The 23,722-nt window shown below is 42.3% G+C and overlaps 1 protein-coding gene across 6 annotated transcripts in view; it reads right to left on the bottom strand.

Moving 5' to 3' along the window:
- Window positions 1-23,722, bottom strand: part of LOC122939628 (ATP-dependent translocase ABCB1-like) — a 902,460-nt gene that overhangs the window by 358,830 nt on the left and 519,908 nt on the right. For all 6 annotated transcript variants that reach the window (XM_044295741.1, XM_044295743.1, XM_044295745.1 and 3 more), the window contains 2 exons: window positions 4,050-4,199; window positions 2,728-2,832 (listed from right to left, as the gene is read on the bottom strand). In XM_044295741.1, the coding sequence (XP_044151676.1) occupies window positions 2,728-2,832; window positions 4,050-4,199 (255 nt within the window). The remainder of the gene's footprint in view (window positions 1-2,727; window positions 2,833-4,049; window positions 4,200-23,722) is intronic.

Here is a 23,722-nt window from a genome sequence, read left to right as displayed (position 1 = left end):
GTGATGGCCTCTTGGGGCAAGTAGTATGACGCTTGTTGATTGGCTGCTTTGCAGCCTTTCAAAAAGCGCCAAGAAAGCGTCACAAAAGCGCCAAGAAAGCGACGAACACCGAACCCGAACCCGGACTTTTACGAAAATGTCCGGGTTCGGGTCCGTGTCACGGACACCCCAAAATTCGGTACGAACCCGAACTATACAGTTCGAGTTCGCTCATCCCTATCCCTGTCATCTATGCAGAGCAGGGGTTTATTAACGGCAAAAATTGTAAAATGTCAAACCAAGAAAGTAACAGAAAATTTAGTGAAATGTATTAAGCTGTCAACTAGGTATAGCAGTGGTATATCACAGCCATAAATTGGTGAGTTTCACCTGAAAATGTAACAGACAAATGATTTAATTTATTTTACCTGTCTACTAGATATAGCAGTGGTATATCACACACAAAAATTGGTGAATTTCACCCGAAAATGTAACAGACAAATGAATGATTTTTTTTTTACCTGTCTACTTTACCTGTCTACTTCCCAGCCGTCCACCAGAAAATTAAATACGGCACCAGTAAATGAAAAATGATGGCTTTTGGCGGGGCCACGGGACACCTACGGTCGTGTGCAGGAGGCCTAAGTCTGTACATCTTAAATTATTTGGAATGCATCTTTCATAAGACATCCAAAGTAAGGCTCTGCTATATACATTGTTTGAAAAAAAAAGCTTCAAGTAAAAAAAGAAAAAAACGCCCCTTTCCCCTGATTTTATAATAAAAAAATAGAAAAAAAAGAAAAAAAAAAAACATATTCGGTATCACAACGTCCGTAACGACCGGCTCTATAAATATATCACATGATCCACCCCGTCCGATAAACACCATAAAACAAATTAAAACTGTCAAAAAAAGCCATTTTGGTCACATTACATCACAAAAAGTGCAACACCAAATTATCAAAAAAGGCGTATGTCCCACAAAATGGTAACAAACAAAACATCACTTCATCCTGCAAAAAATGAGCCCCTAAATAAAAAAATCTAAAAAAAAAAATGATATAGCTCTCAAAACATGGAGACATTAAAACGTATTTTTTTTTTGCTTCAAAACTACTATTATTGTGTTAATGTAAAATAAAAAATAAAAAGTAGACATATTAGGTATTTCCACGTCCGTGAACACCGTAATAAAATAAAAATTAAAACAGTGCTAAAAAAGCCATTTTTTGTCACCTAACATCACATAAAGTGCAACACCAAGCGATCAAAAAGGCGTATGCCCCTCAAAATAGTACAAATCAAACCATCACCTCATACCGCAAAATTTGAGAACCTACCTAAGACAATCGGTCAAAAAAACATTTTTTTTGTTTCAAAAATGCTATTATTATGTAAAACTTAAATAAGAATAAATATACATATTAGGTATTGCCACATCCATAACAATCTGCTCTATAAAAATGTTACATGACCTAAACCCTCAGGTGAATGCTGTAAAAATAAATAAATAAAAACTGCCAAAACAACATTTTTTGGGGGTTACCTTTCCCCATGATAAGAAACTCATATGTACCCAAAAATGATACTAATAAAAATGTCAACTCTTCCTGCAAAACATTAGCTCCTGTACAAGACGATCAGCAGAAAAGTAAAAAATATGATGTTCAGAAAATGGAGACACAAAAACTTTTCTTTTTTTCAAAAATGCTTTATTATGTAAAACTAAAACAAACAAAGTAGACATATTTGATATCATTGCTTCCGAAACAAACTGCTCGATAAAAAAAGCACATGATCTACCCTGTCAGATGAGTGTTGTAAAAAATAAAAACAATGCCAAAACAGCCATTTTTTGGTTACTTTGCCTCACAAAAAATATAGTATAGAACAATTAAAAATCATATGTACCCAAAAATAGTACCAATAAAATTGGCACCTTATCCCCTAGTTTCCAAAATGGGGTGACTTGTAAGGGGTTTTGACTGTAAGGGTGCATCGAGGGGCTTCAAATGGGACATGGCATCTAAAAACCAGTCCAGCAAAATGCTTCCAAAAACTATATGGCGCTCCTTTTCTTCTGCGCCCTGCCGCGTGCCCTTACATTAGTTTACGACCAAATGTAGGGTGTTTCTGTACACTGCAGAATCAGGGTAATAAATATTGAGTTTTGTTTGGCTGTTAACCCTCAATGTGTTAAAGAAAAAAATTTAAAATCTGCCAAAAAAGGGAAAATTAGAAATTTCATCTCCAATTTCCTTTAATTCTTGTGGAACACCTAAAGGTTTAAGAAAGTTTGTTAAATCAGTTTTGAGTAACTTGAGGGGTGTAATGTATACAATGGAGTCATTTATGGAGGGTTTTCCGCTATGTAAGCCCCACAAAGTGACTTCAGACCTTAAAAAGTGGGTTTTGGAAATTTTCGTAGAATTTTAGAAGCAATTCTTAAAATTTTTAAGCCTTCTAACGTCGTAAAAAAAAAAAATACATTTACAAAATGATGCCAACATAAAGTAGACATATGGGGAATGTTAAGTAATAAATATTTTATGAGGTATCACTTTCTGTTTTAAAAGCAGAGAAATGGAAATTTTTTAAATTGGGAATTTTTTAAAAATGTTGGTAAATTTGTGATTTTTTTCATAAATAAAGGTGAAATATATTGACTCAAATGTATGTACTATGCAAAGTAGCTTCTCTCCAGACTAAATGCCTGGTGAACCCCTTTAATCTGTAAATGTCTCTTACCATGATGACATGTCCTGTAAAAATGGTCAATCCCTGGATCATAAATAATTGTATTACCCATTTAGCTTCCAGAGTCCTTTTGATTGGGTCTTGTTCATTAAATGTCTGAAAAATCCAAATAAAGAACATTTCTATTAAATTATCAGTGAGTTTTTTTTTAAATACCTCTTTAAAAAGCACATCTAACATAGTAACATAGAGGGTCATTTATTATGTACTTTTGTCGCAGATTTGGTCCCAAAGGGGATTTGTGGTCGAATCTGAACAGGCTGGCAGGCCCGTCTGAGTCATCATTTTCTACATTTGCTTTTGGCGTAGAAAAGTTATTACATCTTTGCCAGCAAAGTTGCACGGCCGCCGGTAAAGCACTTCTACATAAACTTAGGCTCATCAAGCGGCAGTGGACATGGACTAAGACCGGCTTCTAAATCACCGGTCTTAGCAAATGTACCCCAAAGTCTGTAAGGCTGAAAAAGCACATCCGTCCATCTAGTTCAGCATGTTATCTTGCACGGAAGCTAGGAAGCACAACACTCAGTTTGCCAAATAGGGAGTCCTTCAAAGCTTTGCTGCCAAACAATCTTTCCCCAAAAACATCTTGATGGCAATGGGTCATCTATATATGGTCATCTATATATGAGAAGGTAATGGGGTGATAAGGTGTCAAAGAATGGTCAGCACCTGTAGGTGGTAGAGTGGTACAGCAAGCAAGGAATACCAATAAATCATTAGGGAAGAGGAGTCAGGAGGCAGTAACAAGCCACCCTTCATTGGCCAGGATATTTAGCTACAGGGCCAGATGGAGGAAAAACATTTTAATAAGTCCTCATGACTGTAAGTGTTTTGTGGTCTGAAAACTTCTTATCCACAAGAAACAGATACTGGCCATATGCACACCACATCACTGTGACTTCAATTGGTCAATGTTCTGCATGTTGTGGTGAAGTATGGGACATGTCCTATCCTCAGGGATGCGGTCGCACAGATGTAGAAGCACATGACCGCTATCCGTGTTTTGCACATCCTCAGTCTGCAGGCCACAAAACACTTAAGGTTGTGTATTCTATATTAGGCCATTTTCATGTTATTTCTGAAAATGTAATTTGCTATAGTGGATATTTTCTTTAGAAAGCTGTTGCAATCTGTAATCTATGGTACATATGATTGTAGCAGATTGAACCTGATAATAGTGACGGCTTTAGTCACTTGGCATTTTTAATATTATTTTAATATTATCTGTATATTGTTGTAAACATTCGCAGTTAAACAAATATTGAAGTATAATGAGTTCATCCAATTATAAGTAACACGGAGACACCTACATGAATAAGTCTTGGAATAGTAGTTGCATATGCAGCATGCATGCACCCGTTACCTACAGCAGCTATCATTCCAATCAAAATGTATATCCATTGAGATTTGTTTATTCTTAGAATTCTTATAAGAGGTGCAACAGAAAGCCTTTCACACTCCTGCAAAGAGCAAAGGAAAATATGTAAGTAGGAAGCAGTGGATCAAGGTGGTAGTGTCAAATGTGCTAAACATTATAATTATTCTTACCCTACTATTGCCACTAATAGTATTACTAGTGATAATAATATTATTAGTATCACAATGCTAATTGCAATCAGCATATTTCTTATTATTATGAGAATGCACATAGTATTTCTGTTATGTAGCAGACTGACATTACCGATGTGCTAATGTCAGCACTTCATAACAGCAGTGATGGCCAGTTGGCATTGTTCGCCCTCGAACACATGCGGGCTGTCATCTTTTCTCACAAGTCCGGCGAGGCACAGGTAAGCCCTTACCTGTGCCTGTGCCACGAGCCGGTCTGAAACAAATGCGGTCAGCGGCAGCAGGCAGTTCCGATAAAAGCCTGATGAAGGCCCCTGGTGGCTGTTCTCGGAACTGCCTGCTCCCGGTGACCGCATTTGATTTCAGACCGGCTCACGGACAGGTAAGGGCTTACTTGTGCATAGCTGGACTTGTGAGAAAAGATGGCAGCCCGCATATGTTCGCAGGCAAACAATGCGAACTGGCCATCACTGCATAACAGTGTGAGTTTTACATTTGTCCCTGCAGCCATTCTGCTAAAATACACACTTTTACAATATGCTAACCGTGTATCCCGCCCATGTCCTCCGTTCTGCCCGCCCCGCTCCTCTTGATTGATGTCCAAGTTCCATGCATCGTTGAGGAAATCCCGCACCTGCGCTATTCATTTCTGTATTCGGCGCAGGCGCAGTGAGTGAAGGCTGCGCTCCTGCTGCCGGCTTCCTCACTGCGCCTGCGCCGACTACGCTAATGTCAGTCAGCTACATAACAGAAATTCTGATGGTAGAAACCCTTTAAAAAAGGTGTAACAGTCAATGAAGCACATTTATCATATGAAAGGTACCAGAAACCATGAAGAGCGTGTAAGAGAAAAATGGTGCATGTCTATTTATAAAAAAAGAAAAAGACCAGGAGACAAGCTAAGCAACTTATGATGGTTAAACCAAAGTTACAATTTACTTTTTGATACAAAATATTGGTGTACTTGACATGTGTATAGTGTGTTGTGTGTTCTGCCAAATATATGTAGAATGCATTGTGCTTATACATTTGGGTATACAGGTGAAACTTGAAAAATTAGAATATTGTGCAAAGTTCATTTTTTTCAGTAATGCAACTTAAAAGTAGAGTTGAGCGGACACCTGGATGTTCGGGTTCGACGGGTTCAGCCGAACTTCACAAAAATGTTTGAGTTCGGGACCTGAACTTGACCCCGAACCCGTACCCCATTGAAGTCAATGGGGACCCAAACTTTTGAGCACTAAAATGGCTCTAAAAAAGTCATAAAAAGGTCTAGAGGGCTGCAAATGGCAGCAAAATGTGGTTAAGAGCATAGCTAGTTCTCTGCAAACAAATATGGATAGGGAAATGACTTAAAATAGTATAAAATACAGGAAAATAAAAAATAATAATGTTGATCTGGGAGGACCAGGTCCATATGGAGTAGGAGGTTGAGGAGGCAGCGGATGTGGCGGTGTAGGCGGAAGTGGCGGAGGAGGAGGTACAGTTCTTTTGTTTTAATTTTATTTTTTTTAATTAGGGTACACCCCAAAACATTGGGAAATATAACCTGTGATAACCCCCTCCAGTCATGCTAAACAAACGTTCAGACAATACACTGGCTGCAGGGCAGGGCAGCACCTCCAAGGCGTAAAGGGCAAGCTCAGGCCATGTGCCATCCATTTGGATATCTTCTCTATCAACTTTCAATGTTCTTTTCTGCGCCTACCATAGTGATCACGGTTATCGGCGAATCAGGGTTCCACGCTGGAGAGGGAGCGTGAGAAAGAGAGACCACATCCAAGGCAGGTTAATGGCTGCAATGTGACCGAGCAGAAATGTGGGAGAAGCTATTGAAGCAGAAAGATCGAATGAAAGGGCCAATTAAAGATTAATTTTCGAAATTTAAGTCCCTGTCACCTATGCAGAGCAGGGGTTTTTCATCGCCAGAAATGGGTTAATGTCACAAACCAATGGAACGGATGATTTTTTTAAATTTCGGTCCCTGTCACCTATGCAGAGCAGGGGTTTATTCACAGCAAAAATTGTAAAATGTCACCCAACAATGTAACAGAAAAATTGGTGAAATTTATTAACCTGTCTACTAGGTAGAGCAGGAGTATATCAAAGCCAAAAATTGGTGAATTTCACCCGAATATGTAACAGACAAATTAGTGACATTTGTTTACCTGTCTGCTAGGTATAGCAGTGGTATATCACAGCCAGAAATTGGTGAATTTCACCAGAGAATGTAACAGACAAATTAGTGAAATGTTTTTACCTCTCTACTAGGTAGAGCAGGGGTATATTACAGACACAAATTTGTGAATTTCACCTGAAAATGTAACAGACAAATTAGTGAAATTACATAAAATAAAATACCTACAAATAAAAAAATAATAATCTTGATTTATGAGTTGGAAGTCCATATGGAGTAGGAGGTTGGGGAGGCGGTGGAATAGCGGTGTAGGTGGAAGCGGCGGTGGAGGTGGACGAGGTAGCCAACATAGTGTTTTTTATTTATTTTTTATTAACCCCTTAGCGCAGAACGCCGTGCATGTACGACAGGGAAAACTGTGCCCGAACGCAGAACTCCGTACATGCACGGCGTTCATTTAAATGCTCCCCTGCCGAGATCGCACACCTGAAGCGCAAATTACCTTGCTGTGTCGGACATCTAACAGCTTCCCCCTTGACGGCCAGATCACCGCCACACATCCTCTTGTCCCAACGAGCGATCTCACGCTTGTGCGCATGCACGCAAACATCTCTTCCTCTTCTGGCATCCGGCTGTCGCTGAAATGAGAGGATCGGAGATGAGAAATTGTTTTCTGTACATAATTCATTAGTTATGTACAGAATGCTCACCTTCGATCCTCTTATTTCAGTCAGAGAAGTGATCGGAGGCAGAGCAAAGTTAGACCTGTGAAAAGACAAAAACACACACACCAAAAGTGCCCCTCATTTGTCCCCTGTGACCCTCATCACCCCTCATTTGTCCACTGTGCCCTTCATCACCGCTCATTTGTCCCCTGTGACCCTTATTTGTCCCCTGTACCTGTGTGCTGTCTGCCAATAGTGACAGTACATCAGCACCCCAGCCCCTGTCATCCATACTGTCTGTAACCTGTTTTTGGCAAATCATTAGGGTAAGTTAGACGTTTATAAAAAAATATATAATAATATTGGGGACGTCCGTACTTGTCCCTGATTATAAATACTCAGTTTCAACCCCCCCATACCTCTGAACCTCTATCTTCTATCTGTGACCAGTCCTTGTCACTGAATTTGCCAGCAGTGACAAATTTCTGTCACCAGTGACATAAAGCTCCGCTGCTTTTGGAGCATTTTTTTTAATCAATTTTTTCTGAATAAAAAATAAAATAAAATAATGGGGACATCCGTACTTGTCCCCGATTTATAAATACTCCATTTCAAACCCCCCATACCTCCGAACCTATACAGTCATGTGAAAAAATTAGGACACCCTTTGAAAGCATGTGGTTTTTTGTAACATTTTTAATAAAAGGTTATTTTATCTCCGTTTCAACAATACAGAGAGATTAAAGTAATCCAACTAAACAAAGAAAACTGAAGAAAAGTCTTTTCAAGATCTTCTGTAAATGTCATTCTACAAAAATGCCTATTCTAACTGAGGAAAAAGATAGGACACCCTTGCCCCTAATAGCGAGTGTTACCTCCTTTGGCTGAAATAACTGCAGTGAGACGGTTCTTGTAGCCATCTACCAGTCTTCGACATCGGTCTGAGGAAATTTTACCCCACTCCTCAATGCAGAACTTTTTCAGCTGTGAGATGTTTGAGGGGTTTCTTGCACGTACAGCCCTTTTCAAGTCACCCCACAGCATCTCAATGGGATTCAAATCTGGACTTTGACTTGGCCATTCCAGGACTCTCCATTTCTTCTTTTTCAGCCAATCTTTGGTTGATTTACTAGTATGTTTTGGGTCATTGTCATGTTGCATGGTCCAGTTCCGCTTCAGCTTTAATTTTCTAACTGATGGTCTCACATGTTCTTCAAGCACCTTCTGATACACAGTAGAATTCATCGTGGATTCTATGATGGTGAGCAGACCAGGTCCTGCTGCAGCAAAGCAGCCCCAAACCATGACACTTCCACCTCCATGCTTCACAGTTGGTATGAGGTTCTTTTCTTGGAATGCTGTGTTTGGTTTACGCCAAACATGTCCTCTGCTGTTGTGTCCAAATAATTCAATTTTGGACTCATCTGTCCAAAGAACATTATTCCAGAAGTCCTGGTCTTTGTCAACTTTATCTCTGGCAAATGTCAGTCTGGCCTCGATGTTTCTCTTGGAAAGCAAAGGTTTCCTCCTTGCACACCTCCCATGCAAGTTAAACTTGTACAGTCTCTTTCTGATTGTAGAGGCATGTACTTCTACATCAACAGTAGCCAGAGCCTGCTGTAGTTCTCGAGATGACACTTTAGGGTTTTTGGAGACCTCTTTTAGCATCTTGCGGTCTGCTCTTGGGGTGAACTTGCTGGGGCGACCAGTCCTGGGCATGTTGGCAGTTGTTTTGAAAGCCCTCCACTTGTAGACTATCTTCCGGACAGTGGAATGGCTGATTTCAAAATCTTTTGAGATCTTTTTAAATCCCTTCCCAGACTCATAGGCTGCTACAATCTTTTTTCTGAAGTCCTCTGACAGCTCTTTTGCTCTCACCATGGTGCTCACTCTCACTTCAACAGTCAGGAGCACACCAAACTAAATGTCTGAGGTTTAAATAGGGCAAGCCTCATTCAACATGCAGAGTAACGATCTACTAATTATGTGCACCTGGTGTGATATACCTGTGTGAGATCTGAGCCAATTTAAGAGGGAATACATGTGAGGGTGTCCTATCTTTTTCCTCAGTTAGAATAGGCATTTTTGTAGAATGACATTTACAGAAGATCTTGAAAAGACTTTTCTTCAGTTTTCTTTGTTTAGTTGGATTACTTTAATCTCTCTGTATTGTTGAAACGGAGATGAAATAACCTTTTATTAAAAATGTTACAAAAAACCACATGCTTTCAAAGGGTGTCCTAATTTTTTCACATGACTGTATCTTCTATCTGTGACCAGTCCTTGTTCCTGAATTTGCCAGCAGTGACAAATTTCTGTCACCAGTGACATAAAGCTCCACTGCTTTTGGGGCACTTTTATTTTTCAATTTTTTTCTGAATATATATATATATATATATATACACAACACCACAGATGATGCAGCAGCACAGTCAGACATTGTGCACTGGGTGCAATGTTCCTCAGAGAGGCTGGCTTGTCCTCCAACATATATATTCACCGAATGAAGAGGCAGCACTTCCAGTTATTGGTGATAGGGTGACGACCCCAAACTTTATTCCCAGCAACGTTTCGGCCTTCTCACTGAGGCCTTTGTCAAGCTACAACAATGCTAAAATGTGGGCTCTATATACCCACATTTCATTACAAAATCAGTGCAATTAGTGAAATCCAGTGTAGGCAATTGAGTCACATGACCATCCAACATTATACTGTCACATGACTATATAAGTGCATATCTTATTTATATCAAAAAAATAAAACCATCGTACAACATCATTTTGCATAAATATTCAGTGTGGATCATCCATCATAAGTGTCACATATCATATATATGATGTACAAATATCAATATTCAGAATATTACATCCAGTATCCACTATCACCTAGGTGATCAAAAGTGTACTAACCATAAAGAGTTAAAAACACCTATTCATTATACAGCTGTATCATATTGTTAAAAATTGATGAGACCAACCGTCATGGAGTAGCCAAGTGTGCCTGCTTCAGCGTCACCCCGTCTGCCAGGCGCATGCGCCGCGACGTGCGTCATCCGTCGTCCTCCCCTCGCGGCCGCGTCATCACGCACGCTCCCTGGAGCGCAACGTCGCCCAGTGGAACGCATCGCTGGTGGAGCGGCCTCAGGGGGCAGGGCAAAGGAAGACACACGCCCGGATCGCCTCACCGGGCGTCTAGGGGGCGTGTTAGTAACCAAGGTGACGGCATAGGTGGCTATCCTAGAGGGGGACAAGACAATGTCATTCAGCACAATCAACTGACCGACCTAAAATAAAGTGTTGCGATGTGTTCAATAGGGGCCACCACCAAACTATCAATAAATATAGCCGAGGTGGTGCATTCCCCTATGTCCACATCAATACTATCATCATTAGCTAATATGCAGATACAATGGGGGGAATCCTTCCCATCTACCTGCATTAATACTTTGGTAAAGACAAAGAGGCCATCTGGCATACAGCTTCCCAGCCAAAGATTGCCTCTCATATCATCACAGTAAAAATCGATGTCGGTCGGACTAATGTCCTATAGGAGAACTGAAAATTTACGAGACAAATTGGTTAAAGCAGAGGTGGCAGGTGATAAAACCACAGTTCAGACATGTATAGGCCGTAAGAAATGCGGAAGCTATCCATGTCTGAACTGTGTAAACTGCAGTTATATGCTAAAGGGAGATACGTTTACGCATCCAGCCACTCACAAGGAATTTGGAATCAGACATTATCTGACCTGTGATAGTTCATTCATCGTCTATTTGTTGTCATGTCCATGCAGTCTCCTTTAAGTTGGGGAGACTACATGTGATGTTAAGACGAGAATGAACTATAACAGGTACTCCATACGCCAAAAACGAAGGGACCTCCCGGTGCCTAAACATTTTGTTGAGGCTGGACATAGGGAAATGGACCTTAAGTTTAGGGTGATTGATCATATCCCCCCACTTAAAAGGGGAGGCGATAGGGAGAAAAAGTTGAAACAGCGTGAGATTATGTGGATACATAAGTTAGGTACTCTTAGGCCCGAAGGTCTTAATGCTGAGTGCAGATGGGAATTATGTGGATAGGTAATGTGCTACTTGCTCACCAGGCGTGGGGGTGATACTGTTTATCTAGCCTGGTAGGGATGATATACAACAGTGCTAGTTTTATAGAATGTTGTAGGAATCTACTTAATTCTTCTTCTCTCTATATCTATAGATAGACACTTGAGAAAAAGAGATGATCCTTTGTCTTATAATTGGACCTGACCGTATATGGACTACCCCAGTGTGCAAGCTTGATGGTGACCATTGATTGGCGTTTAGGAGGGGCTACAATGACAAGTCACATACCGCACGTCAAGAAAATCAGACCGACATCGATTTTTACTGTGATGATATGAGAGGAAATCTTTGGCTGGGAATCTGTATGTCAGATGGCCTCTTTGTCTTTTCCAAAGTATTAATGCAGGGAGATGGGAAGGATTCCCCCCATTGTATCTGCATATTAGCTAATGATGATAGTATTGATGTGGACATAGGGGAATGCACCACCTCGGCTATATTTATTGATAGTTTGGTGGTGGCCCCTATTGAACACATCGCAACACTTTATTTTAGGTCGGTCAGTTGATTGTGCTGAATGACATTGTCTTGTCCCCCTCTAGGATAGCCACCTATGCCGTCACCTTGGTTACTAACACGCCCCCTAGACGCCCGGTGAGGCGATCCGGGCGTGTGTCTTCCTTTGCCCTGCCCCCTGAGGCTGCTCCACCAGCGATGCGTTCCACTGGGCGACGTTGCGCTCCAGGGAGCGTGCGTGATGACGCGGCCGTGAGGGGAGGACGACGGATGACGCACGTCGCGGCGCATGCGCCTGGCAGACGGGGAGACGCTGAAGCAGGCACACTTGGCTACTCCATGACGGTTGGTCTCATCAATTTTTAACAATATGATACAGCTGTATAATGAATAGGTGTTTTTAACTCTTTATGGTTAGTACACTTTTGATCACCTAGGTTCTGAATATTGATATTTGTACATCATATATATGATATGTGACACTTATGATGGATGATCCACACTGAATATTTATGCAAAATGATGTTGTACGATGTTTTTATTTTTTTGATATAAATAAGATATGCACTTATATAGTCATGTGACAGTATAATGTTGGATGGTCATGTGACTCAATTGCCTACACTGGATTTCACTAATTGCACTAATTTTGTAATGAATTGTGGGTATATAGAGCCCACATTTTAGCATTGTTGTAGCTTGACAAAGGCCTCAGTGAGAAGGCCGAAACGTTGCTGGGAATAAAGTTTGGGGTCGTCACCCTATCACCAATAACTGGAAGTGCTGCCTCTTCATTCGGTGAATATATATATATATATATACATACATTTTACAAAATGTCTCAACGGGAGTACAGCGCCTAGGAGGCTTATGCCATACTAGCCTCAGAGTCTGACTCTGACAGTGGTTAAGAAGAATCTTTTCTTGTGTATACCTCTTGTTTGTTTATAATGATCTATAATGGGCCGAATTTTGTATAATCTCAAGTTTGACCAGGTCTACACCCCCCAAAAGCATCTGTCCATTGATGAATCCCTTGTGCACTTCAAGGGCAGACTGCATTTCACCAATACCTGCCCAGATATGGCATCAAACTCTACAAACTAAGTGAAAGCCAAAGTGGCTATACACATAAATTTAGAGTTTACGAGCGAAAAGATTAAAAAATTGAACCCCCAGAGTGCCCCCCTCTACTTGGAATAGCAGGGAAAATAGTATGGGACTTGATTCACCCACTGCTAGTTCAAGGGTACAACTTGTACCTTGACAACTTCTACACAAGTGTCCCACTACTGAAATGCCTGTTTTCCAGAGACACTGTTGCATGCGGAACTATCTGACAAAACCAAAAACATCTGCCTAAAAATTTTAAAGACCAAAGGATAAGAGTGAGGGAAAGCAGGGCAGTTTGCAATGATAACATGATGCTTGTTAAGTACAATGACAAGCGTGACATCTTTGTACTTAACCCCTTCAGGACCGCAATCTGTATATATACGTGATAGCTGCACATACCCCGTGCAGCTACCACGTATATAAACGTCAAACAAGCTCTTTAATCCAAGCGCTGCAAAGCGCTTGGATTAAAGCTTCTGCCCCTGCACTGTATGCTGTCACGGACAGCATACAGTGCAGTAATGCCGGCAAGGGACCAATCAGAGTGGCCCCTTGCCGGCAATCGATCCGATTGGTTAGTCTGTGCAGACTAACCAATCGGATCGCGGCAGTGTTAAAATGCCGGTTTCAGGCTCTGATCTGCAGATCAGAGCCTGAAAGTCGATAGTGTTCCTCATGCACCCCCCCCCCAATCTGTGCCGCTCTAAGACCATGATGCCCCACTGTGCCTCGCCGATCTGTGCCCTCATCTACTTCCTGCCATGCGATCCGCCCCCTCCCCGCCCCCTGCATTAATTTTCTAGCCGCCCCTCCGCCCCTCCTGTAGTTTGTACCCCCCGACTTATCCCCCCTCCCTTCCAGCGCTGCCCCCCCCCCCATTCTGTGTGTGATGGCGGCGGCTCCATTCCTGACCGCCGCCATCAGCAGAGTGTCAGCTCTATGCTGACACTCTCCTGTAACCCCATAGATGCCGCGGTTGCGGCATCCATGAGGTTAACAGAGGGAGGGAGCTCCCTCTCTCCACCATCGGGGCTGCAGCGCTGTGATTGCAGCACCCGATGGTTGCCATGGCAACCGGACGCTTTGCAAAAGCGTGTGGTTGCCATGGCAAAGGTGTCCAGTGCTGCCACCTACAGGCAATCTGGAAGTATTATACTTTGCAATGCAAGAGCATTGCAAAGTATAGTACAACTATCAGCCCCACTGGATCTTCAAGATCCAAGAGGGAACTGATAAAAAAAAGTGAAAATAATAAAAGTAAAAATAAATCAATAAATAAAAAAAATGTAAATAAAAAAAGACATTGCCTTTTCCTATAAAAAAATGAAAAAATAAAATAAAATACACATATTAGGTGTCACCGCGTCCGTAACGACCGTCTCTATAAATATATCACATGATGGACCCCGTCCGATAAACGCCATAAAAATAAAATTAAAAAAACAGTGCCAAAAAAGCTATTTTTGTCACCTTACATCACAAAAAGTGCAACAGCAAGCGATCAAAAAGGCTTATGACCCCCAAAATAGTACCAATCAAACCGTCACCTCGTCCCGCAAAAAATGATTCCCTATTTAAGACAATCGCCCAAAAAATAAAAAAGATATGGCTCTCAGACTATAGAGACACTAAAACATAATTTATACATATTATATACATATTAGGTATTGCCACGTCCGTAACGATCTTCTCTATAAAACTATCACATGACCTAACTCCTCAGATGAACGCTGTAAAAATAAATAATTGAAAACTGTTCCAAAACAGCCAATTTTTGGGTCACCTTGCCCCATAAAGTGTAATAATGAATGATCAAAAAATCCTATGTACCCAAAAATGGTACCAATAAAAACCTCAACACTTTCTGCAAAAAACGAGCTCCTGCACAAGACAATCGGCAGAAAAACAAAAAACATATGGCGTTCAGAAAACCAATACAGCACAATCTACCTTCCAAAAACCGTATGGCATTCCTTTCCTTCTGCGCCCTGCCGTGTGCTCGTACAGCAGTTTACGATCATATGTGGGGTGTTTCTGTAAACCGCGGAATCAGGGTAATAAATATTGAGTTTTGTTCGGCTGTTAACCCTCAATGTGTTAAAGAAAAAAAATATATAAAATGGAAAATCTGCCAAAAAAGTGAAATTCTTAAATTTCATCTCCATTTTCCTTTAATTCTTGTGGAACGCCTAAAGGGTTAACAAAGTTTGTAAAATCAGTTTTGAGTAACTTGAGGGGTGCAGTTTCTATATTGGTGTCATTTATGGGGGTTTCCACTATGTAAGCCCCACAAAGGGACTTCAGACCTGAACTGGTCCTTTAAAAGTGGGTTTTGGAAATTTTCTTTAAAATGGTAAGAATTGCTTCTAAACTTCTAAGCCTTCTAACATCCTAAAAAAATAAAATGACATTTCCAAAATGATGCCAACATAAATAGACATATGGGGAATGTTAAGTAATAAATATTTTATTAGGTATCACTTTCTGTTTTAGAAGCAGAGAAATTGAAATTTGGAAAATTGTGAATTTTTAAAAATTTTTTGTAAATTTTGGATCTTTTCATAAATAAAGGTGAAATATATTGACTCAAATATATGACTATCATGAAGTACAATGTGTCACGAGAAAACAATCTTAGAATGGCTTGGATAAGTAAAAGTGTTCCAAAGCTATTACCACATAAAGCGACACATGTCAGATTTGTAAATTTTGACCTGGACACTGGGGCATCAATGACCCTTGGTCATGAAAGGGTTAAAAATACCAAACTTCAAAAAGGCTAAATTTAGCCAACTAAGAGAGGCCATAGGCCTAACTAAATGGAATAAAGTCCTCACAAATAAAAATACAGCCACAAAATGGGATATTTTTAAAAGAATCCTAAAATCTCATTGTGAGAGGTACATACCGTATGGGAATAAAAGGTTAAGGAACAAAAAGAAACCAATGTGGATAAACAGAACTGTAAAGAAAGCAATGACAAAAAGAAAGCTTATAAAACACTAAAACAGGAGGGTAGCACGGAAGCACTGAAAAACTATAAGGAAAAAAATAGAACATGTAAAAAACAAATAAAAGCGTCCAAACTAGAGACCGAGAGATTGCCAAAGAGAGTAAAACTAACCCTAAAATATTATTCAATTATATAAATGTTAAAAAGTATAAATCTGAAGGTATTGGCCCTTTAAAGAGTAATGAGGGGGGAGTCACAGAGAGCGACGAGGAGAAAGCAAAGCTGTTAAATATTTTTTTCTCCAATGTATTCACTGAGGAAAATAAACTGTCAGATGACATGCTGAATGTTGAAATAAATTCCCCATTAAAAGTGTCCTGTCTGACCCAGGAAGAAGTACAACAGCGACTTAAAAAGATTAAAATACACAAATCGCCAGGACCGGATGGCATACACCCCCGTATCATAAGGGAATTAAGTAATGTCATAGCCAGACCCTTATTTCTGATATTTGCAGATTCTATATTGACAGGGATTGGCGCATAGCAAATGTGGTGCCAATATTCAAAAAGGGCCCAAAAACAGAGCCTGAAGCTATAGGCCGGTAAGTTTAACATCTGTTGTGGGTAAACTGTTTGAAAGTTTTCTAAGGGATGCTATGTTAGAGCATCTTAATGGAAATAAGCAAATAACGCCATATCAGCATGGCTTCGTGAGGGATCGGTCATGTCAAACTAATTTAATCAGTTTCTATGAGGAGGTAAGTTCTAGACTTGACAGCAGCGAATCAATGGATGTCGTGTATCTGGACTTCTCCAAAGCATTTGATACTGTACCACATAAAAGGTTAGTATATAAAATGAGAATGCTCGGACTGGGAGAAAACGTCTGTAAGTGGGTAAGTAACTGGTTCAATGATAGAAAACAGAGGGTGGTTATTAATGGTACATACTCAGATTGTGTCACTGTCACTAGTGGAGTACCTCAGGGGTCAGTATTGGGCCCTATTCTCTTCAATATATTTATTAATGATCTTGTAGAAGGCTTGAACAGTAAAATATAAATTTTCGCAGATAACACTAAACTGTGTAAAGTAATTAACACTGAAGAGGACAGTATACTACTACAGAGCGATCTGGATAGATTGGAGGCTTGGGCAGATAAGTGGCAGATGAGGTTTAACACTGACAAATGTAAAGTTATGCACATGGGAAGGAATAATGCAAGTCACCCGTACTTATTAAATGGTAAAACATTCGGGAACACTGACATGGAAAAGGATGTAGGAATTTTAATAAAGAGCAAACTAAGCTGCAAAAACCAGTGTCAGGCAGCTGCTGCCAAGGCCAATAAGATAATGGGTTGCATCAAAAGGGGCATAGATGCCCGTGATGAGAACATAGTCCTACCACTTTACAAATCATTAGTCAGACCACACATGGAGTACTGTGTACAGTTCTGGGCTCCAGTGAACAAAGCAGACATAGCAGAGCTGGAAAGGCTTCAGAGGAGGGCAACTAAAGTAATAACTGGAATGGGTCAACTACAGTACCCTGAAAGATGATCAAAATTAGGGTTATTCACTTTAGAAAAAAGACGACTGAGAGGAGATCTAATTAATATGTATAAATATATCAGGGGACAGTACAGAGATCTATCCCATCATCTATTCATACCCAGGACTGTGACTGTGACGAGGGGACATCCTCTGCGTCTGGAGGAAAGAAGGTTTGTACACAAACATAGAAGAGGCTTCTTTACGGTAAGAGCAGTGAGACTATGGCACTCTCTGCCTGAGGAGGTGGTGATGGTGAGTACAATAAAGGAATTCAAGAGGGGCCTGGATGTATTTCTGGAGTGTAATAATATTGCAGGATATAGCTACTAGAGAGGGGTCGTTGATCCAGGGAGTTATTCTGATTGCCTGATTGGAGTCGGGAAGGAACTTTTTATTCCACTAAAGTGGGGAAAATTGGCTTCTACCTCACAGTTTTTTTTGCCTTCCCCTGGATCAACTTGCAGGATGACAGGCCAAACTGGATGGACAAATGTATTTTTTTCGGCCTTGTGTACTATGTTACTACCATACATGCTGACAGATCCACCCCTGTTCCAGTTCGTGGATCCACAGAATCAGTCCCCAAACCTGTGTGCATCCAGGACTATAATAAGTTTATGGGAGGGGTGGATCTGTCAGACCAAGTACTGCAACCATACACTGCCCTCCGCAAAACTCGGGCATGGTATAAAAATTTGGCATTGCACCTGATGCAAATTGCCCTCTGTAATGCTTTTGTGATATACAGAAGTGCAGGAAACAGGAAAATTCCTGCACTTTCAAGAAAAAGTAATAAATAACTTTTTATTTGGGGAGCGAGAAGGGGAAAGGAGCAGGGCCACAGGAAGTGGGAGCAGAATAATACAAGGACAGCATTTCCCTGGGGTAGTTCCCCCCACAGAGACATGGAGAAGGCCACAAAAAAGGTGTTGGGTATGCTCCAGAAATGGAATCAGAAAAAACACAATTCATCATTGTGAGACTTGCCCCTCAAAGCCGGGTCTTTGCATAAAAGATTGTTTTAGAATCAACCAAACCTCTGTTGACTTTTAACTAGACCCACTCTGATCATTTTATAAAACACTCCCTTGAAACTGTATGCTTGTAAAAATTATCCACATTTCAATTGGCATTCTAATAAAACCCATAACAAAGCTAAAAATTATCATTAAACCCCTAGATGAATACCTTGACGGGTGTTGTTTTACAAAAGGGGACTAGAACTTTGAATGTTCTGGTAGCTTAGTGCCTCTGCAATGTGATGACATATAATATACAACATATTTCTTTGATATAATTTGAGACACTTGTTTCTTTTAGCTGCTATATTTGGCGACTATGTCCTACCATATAAAGCATATATATATATATATATATATATATATATATATATAAAATGTGTAGGATACCGAATACATCAGGTGTTGCTTATCAGTACACTGAACTTTACAGTGTGTCCATACAGCAGTTTACGGCCACATATGAAGTGTTGCCATATTCAGGAGAGAATGGGTAACAAATTGTGGGTGTAATTTACTCCATTACCCCTTGTGAAAAAAAATAATGTGGGCCTAAAGAGACATTTTCTTGTAAAAAATAAACAATTTTGTTTCCACAGTCAAATATTTCGAAATTCTATGAATCGCTTGTTGGGTCAAAGTGCTCGCTACATGCATTGAAAAATTCCTTGGGGGGTGTAGTTTCCAAAATTGGGTCACTTATTGGGGGTTTCCACTGTGGAGGTACCTCAGGGTGTCTTCAAATGTGACATGGCACCTGAAAATTATTCCAGCGAAATCTGCCCTTCAAAAGCCATATAGCGGTCCTTTCCTTCTGCGCCCTGCCGTGTGCCCATACAGAAGTTTACAGCCACATTTGGGGTGTTTCTGTAAACTACAGAATCAGGGCAATAAATATTGAGTTTGGTTTGGCTGTTAACCCTTGCTTTCTTACTAGAAAATATGAACTTAAAGGGAAAATCTGCCAAAAAAGTGAAATTCAGAAATGTCATCTCCATTTTCCATTAATTCTTATGGAACACCTAAAGGGTTAACAATGTTTTGAATACCTTGAGGGTCACAAAGTGACTTCAGACCTGAACTGGTCCTTAAAAAGCAGGTTTTGGAAATTTTCAGAAAAAATTTAAAGATTTGCTTCTAAACTAAGCCATGTAACGTCCCCAAAAAATAAAATGGCATTCCCAAAATGATCCAAACATGAAGTAGACATATGGGGAATGTAAATGAATAACTATTTTTGGAGGTATTACTACGTATTATAGAAGTAGAGAAATTGAAACTTGTAAATATGCAAATCTTCCCAAATTTTTGGTAAATTTGGTATTTTTTTTATAAATAAAAATGTTTTTTTTACTCCATTTTACCAGTGTCATGAAGTACAATATATGACGAGAAAACAATCTCAGAATGGCTTAGATAAGTAAAAGCGTTTTAAAGTTATTACCACACAAAGTGACATGTCAGATTTTCAAAAATCAGTCCGGTCCTTAAGGTGAAAAATGGCCCAGTCCTTAAGGGGTTAAGGTACTGCGCTGTAGTATAACAATGGCTGAGTAATGCCTGTATACATGTAAATTCTGCACAAGCTACAGACAAGTCTTGTGGGATCCAAGACTGGTTAATTTTAATGAACGTGAGCTTGTCCACATTGGCTGTGGACCGGTGGCTGCGTTTGTCTGTAATGATGCCCCCTGCTGTGCTAAATGCACGTTCAGACAATACACTGGCTGCAGGGCAGGCTAGCAGCTCCAAGGCATAAAGGCCAAGCTCAGGGGCAGAACCATCAGTCAGTATGTGTAGGCGTGTGCACAGGTACTGTTCCACCATGTTGTTAAAATGCTGCCTCCTGCTAAAACGATCCATATCAGCTGGTGGTGCCAGTTGTTGTGGCGAGGTAACAAAGCTTTTCCACATGTCGGCCATGCTAATCCTGCCTTCTGAGGTGCTGGTGGTGACCCAGCTGCGTTGGCAACCTCTTCCTCCTCCTCTGCCTTCACCTTGTGCTTCCACTTGTTCACAGTTGGGAATGCTCCTACAGTAGGAGCGCGTCTCCCCACAGCCACACTCCAGTGATGGCCACGAGCTGTGTTGGGTGCCAGCCTGCTGTGAACATGGTTCCTCCGCCTCCTTTTCCTCATGCTCCTCCTCCTCATCCTCCAGAACTGTGCCCTGGCTGGCCAAATGTGTACCTGGCCTCTGTTGGTGCAGGAACCTACCCTCTGAGCCACTTCTAAATGACTGGCCTTTGAAATTACCCCTCTTCCTCCTCCTGTGCGACATCCTCTTCCATCATCGCCTTAAGTGTTTTCTCAAGAAGACATAGAAGTGGTATTGTAACGCTGATAACTGCGTCATCGCCACTGGCCATGTTGGTGGAGTACTCGAAACAGCGCAACATGGCACTCAGGTCTCGCATGGAGGCCCACTCATTGGTGGTGAAGTGGTGCTGTTCCGCAGAGCGACTGACCCGTGCATGCTGCAGCTGAAACTCCACTATCGGCTGCTGCCGCTCACATAGTCTCTCTATCATATGCAAGGTGGAGTCCCACCTTGTGGGCACGTCGCATATGAGGCGGTGAATGGGAAGGCCGAAGTTACGCAGCAGTGCTGACAGGCGAACGGCAGCAGGATGAGAACGTCGAAAGCGCGCAGAGACGGCCCGCAGTTTATGCAGCAGCTCTGACATGTCGGGGTATTTTTTTATGAATTTCTGCATCACCAAATTCATCACATGTGCCAGACAAGCGATGTGCATCAAACCGGCTAGTCCTAGAGCTGCAACGAGATTTCGCCCATTATCGCACACCACCAGTCCGGGCTTGAGGCTCACTGGCAGTAACCACTCATCGGTCTGTTCTTCTATACCTCTCCACAGCTCCTGCGCAGTGTGGGGTTTGTCCCCCCATCAGTTTTAGAACCGCCTGCTGATGTTTACCCCTGGCTGTGCTGAAGTTGGTGGTGAAAAGGTCTTTCGACCAGATAAGGAGGTGGTAGAAGAAGAGGAGGAATCCGAGTAGGAGGAGGACGCAACAGGAGGCAAAGAATAATGCCCTGCGATCCTTGGTGGTGGAAGGACATGCGCCAAACCACTATCCGCCTGGGGCCCAGCCACCACTACATTTACCCAGTGTGCAGTTAGGGAGATATAGCGTCCCTGCCCGTGCTTACTGGTCCACGTATCTGTGGTTAGGTGGACCTTGCCAGAGATGGCGTTGCTCAGTGCACACTTGATTTTATCCGCCACTTGGTTGTGCAGGGAAGGGACGGCTCGTCTGGAGATGTAATGGCGGTTGGGACGACGTACTGTGGGACAGCAACCGCCATCAGCTGTCTGAAACCGTCCGTCTCCACCAGATAGAATGAAAGCATTTTCAAAGGCCAGTAGTTTACAAATGTTGGCATTTAGGGCCAGGGATCGAGGGTGGGTAGGTGGGTACTTCCGCTTTCTCTCAAGGGTTTGGGAGATAGAGAGCTGAACACTTCCATGTGACATGGTGGCGGAGGTAGTGGTGTTGGTGGCACATCCTCTGTTTGCTAGTCTGCAGGTGACAATGTTACTCTAGAGGTGGAGGAAGAGGCCGAGACAGCAGCAGAAGAGAAAGCAGGAGGGGCCTGAACCCTTTCTTGGTTTTTAAGGTGCTTACTCCACTGCAGCTTGTGTTTCGCATGTAAATGCCTGGTCATGCAGGTTATGCTCAGGTTCAGAATGTTAATGCTTCACTTCAGGCTCTTATGACACAGCGTGCAAACCACTCGGGTCTTGTCGTCAGCACATTGTGTGAAGAACTGCCATGCCAGGGAACTCCTTGGAGCTGGCTTTGGTGTGCTCGGTCCCTTGCTGCGGTGGGCAGTAGCAGGTGCACTGTCTTTGAGATGGCTGCTCTGCTTTTGCACCCTGCTCCCTCTTTTGCTGTGCTGTTAGCTTGGAATGACCACCACCTCTTCCTCCGAACTATGAAAGTCACTGGCATGACCTTCATTCCATGTGGGGTCTAGGACCTCATCGTCCTCCACATCATCTTCAACCCAGTCTTCCCCCCTGCCCTTCTTGTCGGTCTGCACACTGCAGAAAGCCGCAGCAGTTGGCACCTGTGTTTTGTCCTCATCAGAGACATGCTGCAATGGTATTCCCATGTCCTCATCCTGAAACATAAGCCCCAGAAGTGGAAGAGATTGAGTGGACCATCGCAGCACGTCTCGGATGATGACGAAACACAGGTGCCAACTGCTGGGGCTTTCGAAAGTGTGCAGACCGACAAGGAAGGCAGGGGTGAAGACTGGGTGGAAGATGATGTGGGGGACGATGAGGTCCTCGACCCCACATGGAATCAAGGTCATGCGAGAGACCTATGTAGTTTGGAGGAAGAGGCGGTGGTCGCACAGAGCTACCAGCACAGCAGAAGAGGGAGCAGGGTGCAAAAGCGGAGCAGCCGTCCTCTAGACAGTACGCCTCCTACTGCCCACCGCAGCAAGGTAACGAGCACACCAAAGTCAGCTCCAAGGAGTTCCCTGGCGTGGCTGTTCATCAGACAATGTGCTGACGACAAGAAACGATGTGCAATCAGAGCCTGAAGGGAGGCATAAACGTTCTCAACCTGAGCAAAACCTGCATGACCAGGCATTTAAGTGCAAGGCACGAGCTGCAGTGGAGTAGACACCTCAAAAACCAAGAAAGGTCTCTGGCTCCTCCCGCTTCCTCTTCTGCTGCAGTCGCGGCCTCTTCATCCACCTCTGGAGTGACAGTGCCACCTGGCACCCCGCAAACAGAGCATCTGCCAGCAACACCAACAACTGGGTCACCAAGCATCTCCACAATGTCCCACGGAAGCGTTTAGCTCTCCATATCCCAAACGCTGGAGAGGAAGAGGAAGTGCCCCCCTACCCATCCGTAATCCCTGGCCCTGAATGCCAGCATCTCTAAATTACTGGCCTTTGAAATGCTGTCATTCCGTCTAGTGGAGACTGATAGTTTTAAAGGTCTTGCTGTCCCACAGTACGTCGTGCCCAGCCGTCACTACTTTTCAAGGCGAGCCATCCCTTCCCTTCACAACCAACTAGGGAAAAAAATTAGGTGTGCACTGCGCAACGCCATCTGTGGCAAGGTGCACCTGACTACGGATGCGTGGACCAGTAAGCACAGTCAGGGCCGTTATATCTCCATAACAGCACACTGGGTAAATGCAGTGGCGGCTAGGCCTGAGGTCGATAGCAGTTTGGCGCATGTCCTTCCACCACCAAGGATTGCAGGGCACTTCAGTTTGCCTCATGTTGCTTCCTCCTCCTACTCTGCTTCCTCATCCTCTACCAGCTCCTCATTCGGTCAGCGTAACACCTTCACCACTAACTTTAGCACAGCCAGGGGTAAACGACAGCAGGCAGATTTAAAACAT

This window comes from Bufo gargarizans, chromosome 5 (assembly GCF_014858855.1).
Source record: "Bufo gargarizans isolate SCDJY-AF-19 chromosome 5, ASM1485885v1, whole genome shotgun sequence".
Lineage (NCBI taxonomy): Eukaryota > Metazoa > Chordata > Amphibia > Anura > Bufonidae > Bufo > Bufo gargarizans.
This window is presented reverse-complemented; position numbering and strand designations above follow the sequence as displayed.